Source organism: Anguilla anguilla, chromosome 12 (assembly GCF_013347855.1).
Source record: "Anguilla anguilla isolate fAngAng1 chromosome 12, fAngAng1.pri, whole genome shotgun sequence".
NCBI lineage: Eukaryota > Metazoa > Chordata > Actinopteri > Anguilliformes > Anguillidae > Anguilla > Anguilla anguilla.
Window position 1 is genome coordinate 34,818,610 of NC_049212.1, and position 17,906 is coordinate 34,836,515.

The 17,906-nt window shown below is 44.5% G+C and overlaps 1 protein-coding gene across 3 annotated transcripts; it reads right to left on the bottom strand.

Moving 5' to 3' along the window:
- Window positions 1–3,079: 3,079 nt before the first annotated feature.
- Window positions 3,080–17,512, bottom strand: LOC118209971 (spartin-like). 3 transcript variants are annotated; one of them, XM_035385725.1, is made up of 9 exons: window positions 17,344–17,512; window positions 15,093–15,904; window positions 11,574–11,771; window positions 8,238–8,373; window positions 7,626–7,820; window positions 5,822–5,980; window positions 5,682–5,739; window positions 5,210–5,300; window positions 3,080–3,948 (listed from the first exon to the last, which is right to left on the bottom strand). In XM_035385725.1, exons 2-9 carry the CDS (start codon window positions 15,900–15,902, stop codon window positions 3,715–3,717), a joined length of 1,881 nt encoding a protein of 626 aa, XP_035241616.1. In that variant the 5' UTR covers window positions 15,903–15,904; window positions 17,344–17,512; the 3' UTR covers window positions 3,080–3,714. The 3 variants fall into 3 exon arrangements, with proteins under 3 accessions (XP_035241616.1, XP_035241615.1, XP_035241617.1); XM_035385724.1 differs by having other exon boundaries at window positions 5,682–5,748; XM_035385726.1 differs by lacking the exons at window positions 5,682–5,739; window positions 17,344–17,512 and having other exon boundaries at window positions 15,093–15,902.
- Window positions 17,513–17,906: the final 394 nt, after the last annotated feature.

Below are 17,906 nucleotides of genomic sequence, written 5' to 3' on the forward strand. Positions count from 1 at the left end.
CTTTAAGTCATAAATTAAACTAGCAAAACCCAGGTATGCCGTTAAAAGTACTGACATCAAAGCTAGCTAGTTAGCTATCTTAGCAACAAAAATTTAGCAACAAAGATTTCTGCCTTTAACTTAAACCACCTCAGCAACGAGTCATTTCATAACCAGAACACACAGTGTCATTGATACGAAGCACCATGCATGCTCATAGCTTCCCCTTGTGGAGAATCTTTAGCCTGCTAACCGTGAGTGAGTTCGTGAGTTAGTTACAAGCAAGGACCATGAGGTAGACCTACTTGGCATGTAAAAAAATAAAAATAAAAAACCCTACAAAAAATGATGTTGCAATGTAAGTTCTACATAGCTTTGACATTCAACATAATTTTGTTACTTCATAAATGTACCAATTATTTCTGTTAAAGGAGAAAAGCAAAAACAAAAAATTCCAAGAAGAATCAGACAGCACTTTATTTTTTACCAGTTTTTTGAGACAAATCATCCATGCAAAGCGGAGATGTGTGCTGGTGTGCATGAGCTAGTATGCCAGCTGCAGGCTGGCCCACTGGCCCCAGGGTCCCCCAGGAAGAGCTCCTCCTAGACTGGGGGCCACAACAGCTGCTTACCATCCTTAATCACTGCAACACACAACAACACCAACACACACTGCGTAGGGGGGCAGGGCGCAAACTCCACCAACTTATCCTCACACCTGCTTTCCCCCTGAAATTATATATATATATATATATATATATATATATATTTTTTTTTTTTTGGTTCCAGTTGAACACAAAACAAACATGTTGTAATTACTTGGTAATCATTAATAAGCAAACAGAAATAGGAGCCCTGAACAAAGTCAGCCCAAACATGCCCAAATGGTTATAACGCCATTATCACAACTTTATTACGCCTTTATTGCTGAATTATTACTACCATCTGTGAGGCACACAGATGTGCTATCCTATGTGTGATTACGACTCCATGGGTGTTTGTTATTCAAAGCTACTGGTCATGCACTCATACAGTCTCCACATACCTAATCTGGATCCATCCAGAAAATTTTTACTTTACCACATTTTAGCCAACAACAAGTAGAGCTTGAGGAGCTGTGTGAAAAGACAAACTTGGATCAGAAAATAAGAATTAATTTTCCACTGAGTAGAAAACTGCTGGATACAGGTAAGTACGTAACTGGGAAAGTAAGGTAACATTTTGGGAAAAAATTCCAAAATTTACTATTTTTTTAAACTTTGAATTATTTTTTGTCATGGTTCTGTTTGTCTGTGTTTCCTTCTTTGGGCCGCCAGATGGCGGCACTTCAAGTTTGTAGTTCTGTTCCTTTTCTCTGTTTAATTGTATTATTGTTTTCAATTATTCTATTTTTGTTTTTTCATTGTCTCGTTTTCCCTTCCCTCCCTGTGGTCTGATTGTGCATTGTGCCCTCCCGTGTCTTGTTAGCTTTGTGTCTATTTAAGTTCTTTGCTTCCCTGACTCGGGTTCCTTGTGTTTTCGCGTGTTTTCGCATGTGTTTCTGCCCTGTGTTTCTGCTTCTGTGTTTCCGCCCGTGAGTTTCTGCCCGACTGTGTGTGTTTCTGCTTGCTGTTCTTCCCCTGCCCGAGTTTGGCTCTGCATGTCTTTGGTTTTTTGAAGTTCTACTTTTTGTCCTGAAGTTTTTGTATTTTTTTCAGACTTGCGCTGCGTGGCCTCATTTTTAGTTCCTGGTTTTGTTACTTGTATGAAAGTGAACTCTTTGTTTGAATTTTCCTTTTGACGTCTCAAGTTTTCTCCCCCCGCTCTGCGTTTGGGTCCTACCTACCCGTTACCTGACAATTTTTTAGGTTTCACCAGCACCTGTACCCGTGCAATCTTTCCCTGAGCCACACCGAATCTTGCCATGGCCGTCCGGGAATAACCAGGATGTGAACACAGCACTTCTGGCAGCTGATGTCTCAGAATGCCAGGTACTGAGTGACAGAAGTCCTTGTCCTTATGAATTCGGTATTTACTGTTGTATTATGTGATGCTGCACTAACCTGTACAACATGTACAAGCTGCCAATGGCTAGATATATGCAAGCTCTATTAGCCGCTAAAGGGAAGTGTGGCGTGGGTGCGCACTTCCTGTGTGGGCATTGAACTGTAGGACCTGTAGCGCCCCCATCTGCCTCAAGGAGCCTGCCTGCCTGCATGCATGGCCAACTTTCACGTGCACAGCGTCCCAACATAAGCCGTGCATTGCTCACTTGCTCAGTGTTTCAGTCTTTGATTGTTGATGAGGGCTCTTGCTCGTTACCTTCTCATCCCGGTAAATGAGGTCTGCCACCGTGGAAGCCCTTTTCTGAAACAAGGGTTTCCATATTTCTTCCTGGCATCTTCTGCCAGTGGTGATTTCATCACTTTGCTGTTTGCCTGTGTAATGCCTATATTCATACACACGACAGGTGGTGTTAACCTGCACAGACTCAACTGACAAATATTTGCACCACTATGACACTTCAGACACTTATGCAGCTAACTAGCGAGCCAGAAGCTGGTCAGAACCTTTAACACTTTCTTGAGGGAAATTCATGATCAGCATACTAATCTGGGATCAAAAACACTGCGCCTATGATTTGCACAAGATTTTCTTTGCATAAGAGTAAAATCTCCTCCACAAGATAAAAAACACCATGCCTGCTTTCTCCGTGCAAGAGACTTTCAGAAGGATTTGAAAAACGCACAAGACTTCCAACATTTTCTCTGAATAAGTCTATACATACGAGAATAGGGTCTTAAAAGTGAAACTGTCCGGTCACTCTTTTTGTACAGACATTCATTCAAGTATCTCAGATAAATACAGCCACTAGGTGGAAGGACAGAGCTACAAAGGCCTGGTAAATCTGTGACTGACAAAGCAGAAGTGTTGAAGAGGTTGTGAATCACTGAAGGGATATAACAGGATCAACTTTTCCAGATCGACAGTGATGTATTCTGTAATAATCCCTACAGTTTCTACAAAGGCTGAAATAAACTGTGCAAACTGTTTGCAAAAACATACTGCATCAATCATACTGCATTTTAACATCTCATAGATTAATAAACATAGCCAGACATTTCTAATTAAACCAATGCCATGGTTTATTAATTTGTATAGTCAATATGTTAAGTAATACATCTTCACAGTTGAAGCATTTGTTCATATTTTAGTTTTTAATGGGTCATTAACATTATAGTTCAGTTTGCCATTTACCACAAATAGAATGTGACACCACAAACATTTTAGCTTGTAGTATAAAGAGGTTTACTGAGGTCATGACAAGGGCTAAAAAGCATTTGGTTACAGAGAAGGCCCTGTCTGAGAAAAGCTGCTGGAACCATTTTTTTAAATAGAGAAGCAGCCATTTTTTAAGCCTCTGTACCTGAGTCACTTCTGCGCACCTTCGTAAACTGGATGAACAACTGAAAACAATACAGATAATCTTAACAATTTAGTTAAAAGGAGCTTGGATGGTGAAATCACCTGCTGCCCCCCGAAGCACCACCAACTCCAATTTACACACACACACACACACACACACACACACACACACACACACACACACACACACACACACACACACACATATATATGACTGCCAGACAGTGCACACAGTATTAATACTAAAACATAAAGCATTTAAATATAGATAGTTCCTTTACACAGACAAATGTATTAAGGCTCTAAGGAGAAGTATAGAGGAGTTAAACTCTAGGTCCGATCACGCCGGGCTATTTGGGCTTTCTTCCTGGCTTCTTTTCTTGCTTCTCGGCCTTGGGCTGGTCCTGGATCCTGTAGTCCTCCAGGATGGCCTGGGCCGTCTCCTTGCCCGTCTTCTTCACCACAGCCTTCATGCCCAGGTTGTCGATGTTGAAGGCGGTCACGCCTACGTTGATGGCGGAGTTCACGGCGCTGTCTGTGGCTTGGCCGGCCTCCGTGCCGTACCTTCACAATCACAAAATCAACGGAGACCGTGGTGAGAGGGGCGGGGGGGGGGGGGGGAGCAGGGAGATTAGGGTTGAGAGGGTGAGAGGGAGTGGGGGAGCAATAATTACGTGATAACGGTGAGAGCCGGCTGGGCCATTATGGTCAAGAGGATGGAGGGAGGAGAAGATGATTGTGGGGTGAAGATATGGGGAGTGATGGGGGGGGGGGGGGGGGCAGCACAGGGCAGTAAGTACTAAAGCAAGCATAGCAGAGCCGGGCGATTCTCCTGACCATGCAGGGAGCAGTTATTCATAACAAGCTAGTGGAGCTGAATCACTCCAGAGAACTGTCGCTTATGCTAGTTCCATAGAGCACAATTCTGTTCTGACTCCAGCTATCTAAACAGGACTGCATTAAATAATTATTTTTAAAACACAGTTGAGTACCATACACTGTCTGTGTGTGCTTTTCAGCTTTTTTAATGGACCAGGATTGTTAAACCCTTAAGGTATTTGTTAGTGTTTAAAATGAGCACTAAGCTAGTACAGTAAATGTAGGTTTATCCACCGAATAATCACTGAGATTACACTGAAATCACTCCATTTCATGCACTGACACTAAAATACTGGCGTAGGCTAGCCCCGATCTCTGACATTTTTCAGACCACAAAAAAGGACAGATGCTTTAAGATGGGCATCCTCAATGATTCCCAGAATGGAATTTAGAATGACCACACCGAGACGCCGATCTTTTCAAACGGAACGGCTGCGGAGTGCCGTAGCCACACAGCAGTGGAAGTGATTAATGGCCTGTTATTTGCAGGGCAGTTACTCGCGCAATGTAAGCGAGACTCAATCTGCACACGCTGACAGCACAGTGAAGGTGTTTCTCTGCGGTTAGCATCACGCAAACACGCTGAGGACATCCAGCCACAGTTTAGTCAAGGATGATTTATCTTATTGCTAACGGGCATTAGGGGGGACCAGGAGTTTTTTGTAGACCCCTAAATTTGAAAAATAAGGGGAAAAAGACAACGTAAGTGCTCATTCCCTTCCCTTCTCTCTACCCCCCCCCCCCCAAAAAAAAAACCGAAACACTCCAATGATGAAAGGAACAGAGCAAACACTGCCCGGCAACAACTGTGGCGGCTTTGATGAGTGGCGACAGACACGGAGCGGAGAGACAGCGCGAACGTGGGGGGGGGGGGGGCGGGGGAGGGGGAAACAGACAGTGCAGCCTCTGTCAGCACTGCGGGCCACAGAAAGAGGAAGGGGCCTACTTGTGCCTCACAGTCGTGACCGTCTCCGTGGCCATGCTCTTGGCGATGTTCTTGGCCGCCGCCTCCAGGCTCATCCACATGGTCGCGAATCCTGTTCCGGGAACAAAACGAGGGCACGACGGCTGCCGTTACGCTGCGAGACTCCGGAACAGCCCGCGCAATCATCAGAGAGTAGCCGGTCTAAAAATCAACACTTATCTGGGTGGCATTCATTGCTTACACTCTCATCCATAATCTTGTTTTCATTTGTTTGATCTTCCTAGTGTTTCCGGATCCTTCCAGTATTATTACGATGTTATTTCGTTTTACTGTATCACGTGAATTCTACAATATCCGTTTTGATTTTTGTGAAGCGCTTGGGGGGTCAAAAATAACTTGTATGAAAGGGGCGACATAAATAAACATCAAATTATTATTATTATTATTAACAACAAAACGAATAATAAAACATACACGTGGGGTAAATACTCACACGGCTAAGGGACAACAAGCTGAGCCACGTTGTTGCTGTAGAATCGCACGCCGAGCACCTGTAATCCCTACAGAAAGTGGGTTAATCTGGCCGGATTACTATCAACCGGGGGGATTACTGATGGGGGGGGGCACGCCTACCTTGCATGCCGCTGGCTGCGACCACCATGGCCCCGTCTACGTTGGAGCGCCCGTCCTTGTCCTTTTTCAGGGACTCTGGGATCAGTTTGCCCCCGTGTTTCTTTACCCGAGGCGCCAGCTGCTTGCCGACACGTCCTGCCACGGTGCACACGCCTTCCACTGCAAGCACACGCAACGCTGTCAAACATGCTACAGACACACGCCTTCCACTGCAAGCACACGCAACGCTGTCAAACATGCTACAGACACACGCCTTCCACTGCAAGCACACGCAACGCCGTCAAACACGCTACAGACACACGCCTTCCACTGCAAGCACACGCAACGCTGTCAAACATGCTACAGACACATGCCATCCACTGCAAGCACACGCAACGCTGTCAAACATGCTACAGACACACGCCTTCCACTGCAAGCACACGCAACGCCGTCAAACATGCTACAGACACACGCCTTCCACTGCAAGCACACGCAACACTGTCAAACATGCTACAGACACACGCCTTCCACTGCAAGCACACGCAACGCTGTCAAACATGCTACAGACACACGCCTTCCACTGCAAGCACACGCAACGCTGTCAAACATGCTACAGACACACGCCTTCCACTGCAAGCACACGCAACGCTGTCAAACATGCTACAGACACACGCCTTCCACTGCAAGCACACGCAACGCTGTCAAACATGCTACAGACACACGCCATCCACTGCAAGCACACGCAACGCTGTCAAACATGCTACAGACACATGACATCCACTGCAAGCACACGCAACGCTGTCACACATGCTACAGACACATGCCATCCACTGCAAGCACACGCAACGCTGTCAAACATGCTACAGACACACGCCTTCCACTGCAAGCACACGCAACGCTGTCAAACATGCTACAGACACACGCCTTCCACTGCAAGCACACGTAACGCTGTCACACACGCCTTCCACTGCAAGCACACGCAACGCCGTCAAACATGCTACAGACACACGCCATCTACTGCAAGCACACGCAACGCTGTCAAACATGCTACAGACACACGCCATCTACGGCAAGCACACGCAACGCTGTCAAACATGCTACAGACACACGCCTTCCACTGCAAGCACACGCAACGCTGTCAAACATGCTACAGACACACGCCTTCCACTGCAAGCACACGCAACGCTGTCAAACATGCTACAGACACACGCCATCTACGGCAAGCACACGCAACGCTGTCAAACATGCTACAGACACATGCCATCCACTGCAAGCACACGCAACGCTGTCAAACATGCTACAGACACACGCCATCCACTGCAAGCACACGCAACGCTGTCAAACATGCTACAGACACACGCCATCTACGGCAAGCACACGCAACGCTGTCACACGCCATCCACTGCAAGCACATGCAACACTGTCAAACATGCGACAGACACATGCCATCCACTGCAAGCACACGCAACGCTGTCAAACATGCTACAGACACACGCCATCCACTGCAAGCACACGCAACGCTGTCACACACGCCATCTACGGCAAGCACACGCAACGCTGTCACACACGCCATCCACTGCAAGCACACGCAACACGGTCAGAAACGCCACAGACACATGCCATCCACTGCAAGCACACGCAACGCTGTCACACACGCCATCCACTGCAAGCACACGCAACACGGTCAAACATGCTATAAACACACACCATCCACTGCAAGCACACGCAACGCTGTCAAACACGCCACAGACACATGCAACTCACTGAAAGCACATGCAATGCTGTTGGACACGCTACAGACACATGGCATCCACTGCAACCTCACCTAGGAGCTGGCTGACTTTGACAGCGCCCCCAGTGGCCTGCCTGGCAACGTGCAGCCCTTTGGTGACGGTGGGGCTGACGATGGTGGGTGTGTCCTCAGGGGTAATGTGCTCCCGTAGTTTGGACGCCCCCATGTGGATGGCCTTGCCAGTGTACTCCGCTCCTTTCGCCAATCCCCAGCTCAGCCACGAAGCCCCTGATAGGACAAAACCATGGAAGGGACAGCCTTTCTGTCAGCTTCTCAAAATAAACTGTACTGTAATAAAATACTAAATTAATAATAATAACCCATTTACTTAATGGGTAAAACAGGGCGACCCACACTCTGTCCTAAGGATCTACTCTCCATGATGTTTTACTTCCAATGGTTTTTCTAACCATCTTATTCCACTAATGACCTTCTTAAGGAATTAACATGAGGAGGTCATTAGTGGAATCAGATGGCTAGAAAACATTCTGGAATGTAGATCTCCAGGACCATGTACGGGCACACCGGACCATTCGCCACCATTATTATTTTTTTTAAAAACATTCTTACACAAACCCTCATTTTCTGAAATCACAATCACCAGATTGTGATGTCATGCGTCATGCACACTGCTGGAGGACTCACCTGAGAGGATGCCCTGGGCCACCTTCTCGCTCCACTCTGGCAGGAGCTTCTCATCCTCGACTAGGGACTCCTCCTGGGGGGGAACCAGGGGAACCTTCTGGCTCAGATCAATGGAGTCGCCGGTTCCGTCTGGAGCCTTTCACACCACAAACACATTCACAGCGACAGTGAGAACCCGGCCAGCGGCACGTTAGCGCGTAGCTAACTCAGAAGCAAGGGATGCTGGGATAGCATATGCCCAAAGCGTGTAATGTCTAAGCCACGGCAATACAAGTCTCAGGTTAGAATACTGATCCTGCGTGTGAGCCTATTAAACTGACGACCTGATTTTTAAAAATGCGTATCAGTCTATATTATTATGATTTATCTAAAAAGCTTAATTACATCATACTATATTGTGGTATTTTCAATCCAAGAGTGAAAATACCAAGTATGTAATGTGTGTGCAAACTCCGCCCTGTCACTGCATTTCTGGCTCAGTCTTTGCCTCCAGTCAGGCGGGGTAAAGAGGCGGCTCAGACAGTCACAGTTTTCCCGAGACACCAAACAATGATGCACTTTTGTTCTCGCTTTTTGTTCTCGCAAAGACAAACAAGCCCAGAAAACTGCAACTCGCGGCTCTTCAAATTTAACTGAAACTTTCAGAAAATAGAAGCCCAAAGTTGCGTATAATAAGCGGACTTGGCAACGCCGGAGGGAGGGTCGGCTTGCACAGAGAAATGACAGTCGGCTGTACGGCATTTCAAAAAAGAAAAAAAAGTTTACAAAAATATAGCGTTTTGCTAACAGAAATGAACAACTAGAGTAAACGGTGTTCAGAACAAAATGTGGGGAGGCGGCTGCTTCAATGGCAGGTTTTCTCCTGATGAACGAGGTCCGTGATTGTGGTAACTTATCGGCCCTCTGAGACACTAAAACACAAAATAAAAATAATAGAAAAAAAAGAAAAAACAACTCCCTGTATTCAGAATACCACATTACCTCACCACCGCAAACTTCATGTTCAGAATACCATGAGTCTACAATAAATGCAAAAAAAAATAAAAATAATGCTGCCCAAATAAAGTCAGTGTTTGGGAAACACTGGTGTTGGTGCAAGATGTACCTTTGTACCGAAGCGGAACCTTAAAATTCTGCTGCATTTGGACAGTTAAGAGTTACACTCAGCTCAACCTTTACTCACTGAGACACTTGAGGCGAAACAAAGGAACCTCTCTTGGGCAGTAAGAGTCTTATGAGCGATTAGCTCTCCCTCCCACCTGCTCTAATTCCTCAGATCGCTGATGTGGGCATTCGGCGTGAAGCATAGCGAGTTCAGAAGCAAGCAGGCAGGCACACCTGTCTACCAGCGCCGGCTCAAAGCCGTCACTAAGCGTGGAAACATTGCACACCACTTGAACTGTCAAGCCCGTCCAATCTGTAAAGGAACTGTCAGAGTGATTTTGCTTTTTTCTTGCTATAGAGCTTGGGGGACAAAACCAAATGTTTTTATTACCAGATCTTTGGTTACGGGGACTCTGAGATTAAACCGGACTTCCTGTTAAAAAGCTGATATCACTGAGGCAGAAATTCTCAAGCCTTGTTTGTACACAGTCCAGCTTCTAATGCCCATTAAAAACAATTCTTTCTTCCACCGCAATGGGATCAGTTTGGAAACAGACTTTGGCTCTTTCCATTAAAATTGAGAATGAAAACCAGATTACCTGAGTGTTCACGTAGCTTTGAAATGAAAGAACACAAAAAAATGGCCCTTTCCCTGCTTTTGACGTCTAAACAAGCCTTCCTTCTGCTCACCGAACCTTTTAGAAATGCAAGGGCGAGTTTGAACTGCAAGTGCAGGAAGAAAATGTTCCGGTTGAACGAGGTGGAAATTTGCCCCAGGGCAAAAACTGTACTGCGATATACTGGACGCACTCACACTGCTGTTGAAAACTACGGATGGGCTCTGTCAAAACATAAACAAAAACAGATGAAACAATGTTTGGTTGTGGCTTTATGTCATTAAAATTACTTCACAATGCTCCACTCGGTGTGAGAAACGATCCCTGTGCTAACGACCATCCTGTTTGTGGCGTGGTGGAGTTAATCTCGACGAAAGAAGAAACAGACACTAGTACTGACATGCACAGCAGCAGAAAAAAAGGAGGAATTGAAGCGCAAGGTCACATCTTATTAACTTTATAAACGCGCTAATTTGCAAAATGGCACATTTTTAGCACTTTAGAGTTTGGGATGTAAGGACAGTGCGAAACCTCATCTAGCATTTCTTAATTAGTTTTGTATCACTTTCACCGACTCAACAAATAAAGCCCCCCCCATCACGGAACCAGCGACGGAAAAATAACGGCCGTTACCGGCAAACGCAGCGCACATGAACGGAGATGATTTTTAATCGGGCCCTATTACACCGGCATGCTGATCTGATCCCTACAACGTTAATGAGGGAACTGAGACCGTTAAACTTAACAGCACATTAATGCAGGAGAAGCAGGTAATTCAATCACAAGCAGCTCGAGTCCAGCCAAGTTCTATCCACAAGTACTCGTGTCCTTTGTGCCCTCTAGGCATTTAACGCTCTTAAATAAGAAAAATAAAAACCCAGGTAAATGTCTGATTGGACATACTGTACAAAGCCTTCGGGGATCAGGCCTGTAAGTCCTTCTGACTTTGTTCCTCTAGCTAAATTCTTCTTGGTATCATTCATGTAACATGAGCAATAATACTACTATGAAAACCAATTAGAGGCACTAACAAAGACTCAAGTCAGAGTCTATGATCAACTGGACAACAAAATGCTTGACATTCAGTGGTGTTACAATGCTTTAGTACCTTTGTAAACACATCTTTTAAAGACTCAAATACCCCTGAAATCTGGAAAGACATGTATAAAGAAGAAGATGGTTAAACGGACAGATGAAAGCATTTCCAAGCAGGCTCAAGAAGTCATTCCAATTAAATCACCTTGGTTTCAAGGCAGATTGATGTCAGAAGAATACAAAGCTCTAACCAATCAAAGCTCTGCATTTTTTCCATTCATGGCTTATAATAACAACTTTTTATCAAGGTCTCGGCCAGTTCCACTTCAATTCCACTTTTCAGTTAAGGAGCCGAAGAATTACCCATGATGCTCTATGACAATTTTTCAATCAGCCCATTGAATTTCAGTCACAGTACCCCAACTGAACTGCAGTGGAACTGACCCTCAACCCTGCTTTTTATTTGCATTTTTACTTTAAAGTCAAGGGAGAAATGCTTGATTGATTTGTTATGCGCATGCACTAGCCAGACGCCAGTGATGGAAGCCATGTCATGGTGTCATGGAGCGGATGACCTCACCTGCACTCTGAGATCGGTGAGCTGCGAGAGGACGTCCTTAAACAGCTCCCGATCTGAAGCAGGCAGTTCAGAGGACAGCACCACCCCCACGTAGGACCCCTGCGTGGGGGCCATCAGGTCAGGGAACATGAACACTCCGGTGTTGCACAGCAACACTGGGGAGTCTGTGAACATCAGGGGGTACAGCCAGTCGCATACCTGAAAAACAAGACCGGAACAAGAACACGACCATTAGAGCAGGTCCTGAATGGAGACCCCTGCTGGATCACAAAACTGGGCCTACGTCAGAAAATACATGATCTGCTACTGCAAGAACTCATATGGAAAGACCAACAAATACGCTATAAGTCAAGAGGTAAAACTGGTGTGGTCCCTGTGGAACAAGAAAACAGACCTGGTACATACATACATACATACATATATATATATATATATATATATATACACACACATAATGAAATTATGAAATACACTGGCACATCATACCCTTTTCCCAGTGAAGCACAACCATGAATTCAAAGAAAGTTTAGTGTAGGCCTAAACACTGTATAAAACCAGTGAAATTAAAATTAACATGTGCACGCAAATGTGACCACTGCCTGAATGCCAATCCATGGTTTACAGTGCAAAAAATATTTTCAGAAAACCAATTCAGCTAGCAGATTCATTACTGTGATTATTAAACCTATGAGTTTCTCTCTAAATATAGAAGAGTCCGTTCACTGCAGATGCACGTTTATTTTAGTTGTTAATTGTAATTACAAAATGTATTGGCGGACATCGCGACAAGCCTACTTAAGATATATCAGCTGATTTAAAAATGTGTGGGTAGTTTTTATCAGCGATCAAAACAAACAGCTCGGTAGTGAACTGAACACCGGCATTACACAGGCGATTTGACAAGCAATATAAATCTTTATTAGAACAAGTACAGCACAAACAAGATGTCACAAAATAGTAACGGTTGTACAAAACTTAGTTCAGAGATATTTCACTTCGGTATAAGATAAGTAATTGTGTGAAACCTAACACATTGTACTTGCATAGCGCCTCCCCTGCTGACCGTCAACGTTAACAGAATCGCTTTTCCTCACAGTTGTCAGGCTCCCTAATCATTCATTTTCGGGACAACCAAGAGGAACAGAGACGCTGTTAACGGATGTTAGCAGATGGTGCTTCACGATACGAAAACAAAATGGAGTCGCCTCCAGAAAATAATATATGTTATGTCGAAGTGAAATATCTCTTTTATCGGCTAACTTGCTGTGGTTAGCAAGCTAGCTATTTAGCTTTCTGGCGAACCAGAGCTAACGTTATACTTACCTTCATAACCGAATATAAACTTCTCAAAAAAGAATTTATAGCCCTTGTCTAGTTTAGGCCGCTTAACGTTCACTGGCAATGCTTCGACAATGCGGATAACATCGGACATAGTGAACTTTGGCAGAGCTATTAGGGACTGTGAGAACCAGAGACTGTAAAAAATGAGAACACGTCGCTGTTTAGGCTCAATTTTTCGCTGTTAGAAATGGACTTGCGTCCGTAGCAACGGTAACCGGAAACAAAGTATCCCTACATCCAGTTTTGGTCGCCATGTTGTGAAATAGGCCTCATAGGGGTGACCTTTGCACGGTGTAACCGCGTGATGCGTTTCAGCATCGTATTTTTTTACAGTCTCTGGTTTCAGTTCTGAAGATCGGCAGCTGCTTGGCTCTTTCACCTAATTATCACCCTTGTGCAACCTGACGCTAAACCCACCGAAAATATTTTACACTAACCGCACCATTGGCGTGAAGACAGGAAGTTGGTTTAATTGGTGTCAGGGAAACGGCCAGGGAACTTGTGAAATAACTAGCCCATTCCCGGCAGCCCCAGAGATTGGATCACCCCGGCCAAAGTTAAAGAACATCAAAATTCTCTCTTGTGGCGCCTTTGGTACCAATAAATAATGAGCCTTAACCCCTTTCCTATGGTGCGTAGATCTGAAACAATAATGAGTGAAGAATGCCCCGGTAACCAAGAGTTCTTAAAGATTATAATAAAAAATTACTTTACAATTTCACTTTGAATGGGGAGAGAAGACATGAATGTATTCACAATTTACAACGTCATTTTGAATACAAATGCTGAATAAAATTCACATACAGTTCCCAGCGGCACTGGAATGCTAAACTGTTGATTTATGCCATTTCTCTTAGGAATGTCAACAGTGAAACTCAGAGCCAGTAACATGAGGAATGCCACTGCTAACTAATTGGATTGCTTCAGGGATAAACAAAAATTCAGTTTTTCTCTGAATATACGGGGTAAATTTGAATATTTTAAATGCAATCCTGGCATAAATACTAAAAATTATTTTCCAACCAGTGGGCCCCTTGCTACGTTTTGCTAAACACTGCAGACAGTCACTTCGTAATTAAATTCACCTCACAGGAGAGAGACAGCACTCAGTTTGCATTTCCCAGAATGCCCCACTCTCCCCCTGTCAGAGGGGTAACGCAATTACAGTCCGTCACCTTGTCCCAGATAAAAAGCGGATGTTACTAGTACGCTGAAAAGGTTTACAAGGGGAAATTCATCAGTGGAGATTTAAAAGCAGTTGGATCATCATAGGTCTAAATATACCCAAATAATAAGCGACAAGTCTCTACTTACACAATGTTCACAGGGTGATGATTACTGCAATATATTTTGTTAGCCTAATTTTAGTCTCTTCTGATGAATAAACATTCCTTTTAAGACATGACTTGGTAGACTCACCAACTGCATGCCAAAATATGCATCCCTTCTATGTGAAACTAGGCAACATGGATTTCTGACATTGACTTTCATTCCAGCATTAGAGCATGTCTAAATCCACAATTTCCCAAAACATGAAAAATGAATAAGTTTATCATCTCCAAATGGTGTATAGTGTCAACAACCAACACATAAAGAGTTTAACACAAAAGATCTTATACAGTAGGCTCATTAATCCAGGACAGGTGACAGAAGTCTCTTTGTCATCTGTGTAAATCTAACTCTGGGATCACGCAAGTGATGGCTAATTGGCTGCTACAGACAGGTCACACGGACTCTTAAAACGACAGCGTTGAGTGTATTTGAGCCACCTTTCACTCCTGTTCAAAAGGTGATGCTTGTGTCAGAACTGTTCATCCAAGCAGCCATTACGTAACCCAAAGACCAGGCAGGAGTAGAGAATGCCTGCTCTGGAGATCAGGCCATGACTCATCAGTCACCTGACAGTATATAAGGCACATGACACTCCTAACACTAGGACTTTCCCCTGGATGACATCATGTACAGAAATCTTAATGCCACTGACAGGAAAAAGATCTTGCATGAGGCAGGAGACAAAGATCTAGCAGAGATGAGAAAATCACAGATAACAGATTACGTAAAACAAGCAAGCGGTGTAAGCTAGGGAACTCTTCTTCCAGGAAGACAAACGTCTTGAAATAAAGCTGCGTGCCAGAGGCATAACTTCCTCATAGCTCACTTCCACATTCTATCGCTTACCTGCAGGAATGCCGGTGGCCTGTTGGGGGCGCTGGCCGGGCTCTCGCTGGTGAATTTGACGATGCGCAGGTACCCGGGGTAAGAGGGGGCGCTGACTTGCCCGTCGGGCGTAACAAAGAATATCTGCACCCCCTGAGGGAGGAGGAGCAGCACCTCTCCGTCCTCCCCCAAATCCTGCAGGGAGCTGCTGGAGCCCGACCTCTGGGCGTAGAACTCATCCCCCACCAGCGACATCTCCCCGGAGTCTGTGCCGTACGAGATGCTGACGTGGCCCTCAGCCGCTTGGGCCGAGTAGGCCGGGGGAAAGTCGCCGGGGATGGGCAGAGGCGCCTGGTTTCCTGGAAACACCCTGCCCCCGGCTCCGACTGGCTGGCCGTTGGGCAAGAGGACGTTGGGCGGAGCTGGCCTCTCTGGTTTCTCACTGGGGGGGAGTTTGGGGTAGAGGGACTGGTGGGCGGCCCCAGCAGCGCCCGCCCCTGGCGTCGCGTTGGCTGTCGTCGCTTCGGGCTCAGCGGACGTCTCCATCGCGGCCAGGCGGGTGGTGATGTTGTTCAGGGTCTCCTGCATCTTCTGCTGCATCTGGCGGGCGGAGTCCCAGGCCTCGCCCACGCACTCCTCCCCCTGGGCAGGCACGGTGATGGCCCTGAGGAGGTGCTGCCGCCCCTCTCTGTACAGCTGTAGTGCCTGCTGCTTATGGCCCACCTCGTCCTCAGTCAGACCCGTGTTTATGCACTCAAAGGCCTTCTCATAGCCATCCTTTATGACCTGTAGCCTGGCTTTATCAAACGCCTCCTGTTTGGCTTTCTCCATGCCTGTAAAAAGTATAATAAAGAGTGTCAAATATACAAGAATAATTCTGCAATGTAGTATGCATAAATTTGTAGAATTCACATTTTCTCCACCGTGGACATGTGAATTTTAAACAGGCTAGATACTCTCTTGCGTTTCTTTTCTCAAGGAGTAGCTAAAGTCAGCCAACTTACTACAGTGTTCATACAGAAAAATAAGCAACACTGGCAAGACAGGAAATACTGAAACAGTTCATTTGTTTAATACATGTGCAGCCAAACACAGATGTCAAGCACAATACCCAACATAAGCTGATTATTTCCAGCTTTTTGGTGAGAATATCAGACCTGCCAACCATAGGAAAATATTTTGAGTACCACAATAGTCAGTGTAACGCTTAGTTCACATGCTTTCGCACCACTTCGCTTTGCACGCACACACAAGCCTTTCTTCATAATTCTAGCTTTGACTGTTGAAGTGATCAGGCAAAATTGTATAATTTGACCTGATTCTAAAATATCACTTGCACTGCACTGGGCTATATTATGATATACTTGCAAGTCAAACATTTGAGTACACCTGCTTAAAACAAATTTTTTCATTATTAATATTTCATTATATGATATGTGTGCTTATACAAACAGATAACCATAAGTGAATTGCATTCAATTATTTAGGCCTAATACAAATGGAAATAATTTATTTTGTATATTGTAACATAGGCCTATGTTTTCATTTTTAAGTATTTACAGAAACTTACGTTGTAATGTAAAAACACTGTCAATAATGAATAAAACCTAAGTTTCTGTTCATGATTTCCATTTTTATTTAATAAATAATTGAATCAGCTTATATAGGCACACATCATATAGGCCTAATGGAAAAAAAGTATTGGATTGAAAAATTATCTAGGAATGTAGTTTAAATATCGAATACATGTACGGTATTGTTTTCCGTAATTCAATTACAATAAAAAAAAAATTTTTGCGTAGTTTGAGCTGGCATTTCGTACTGCGTATTTTGACCAAGAATTGCGTGGTTGGTACACAAAATGCGTGCAGGTTGGCAGGTCTGGAATATTATTACCTGAACATGTCTGAAACAATCAGCTAGCTAGCGAGCTCGTCTGTAATGAAGCTAGGTAAAATGTTAATTAATGCATAACACTCAGTAGAAGCCAACGACGATAACACATTCAGTAAGGCTAAGTAGCTAACTAGCTTTCACATTAGCTCGTTAAGAAAGCGAAAGTTAACTTGCTAACCTAAGTACGTGTATAGTGCACTTGGTTATCTTTCCCATTCATATAGCTACTAACAGGGCATTATCAATACGCAATTGGTGAACTAACTAGCATTACCTGATGAGAACCGAAACAAGCGTATGGCTTGCTTACTACACAACAAACAGCAACTTAGTTTACATTCACTAGCCAATGTTACAGTAAATTGAATTTACATACCCCGTAGAATTCACGCTTGACAATATTTAGTTAGCAGGCAAATCTTAAAACAATCAACTCAAGTCTGTACAGTGAACCCAAACACTCACAGTGGCATAGTTAATATGATTAGCAGGCTAACTACGCTACACTGACTGAATCATGCGCTTCTTGATAATACAGCTTGTAAGTGAAAACGTCACCAAGCCACTCCCAGACCAACCTCTACTATGGCAAGCAAAGAGGGACATTCGACAATAACACGAAGCTAACACTAGATGTCCCACTATTCCTTTTTATTGTGATGAAGTCCATATTGAAGGCCAAAACATAATTAACTAATTCATTCACTCATTCATTCATACGTTCACAAATTTTACATTTCAAGTGAGCATTCATCGAACTGGGTAATATGTTCAGTGTTTGCGTATGCTTTTATATTTACCATTGTAGAGGGGAGTCAAACTGGGACCCAGAAAAGGCTGACATTTGAACGAGCCTGGGGGCTGGGACTCATTCTATACTTCAAAGGACCCGAGAGCCTTAGGTAACTCGGACTCCCTCTGGATGAGCAGGCTCTCTGG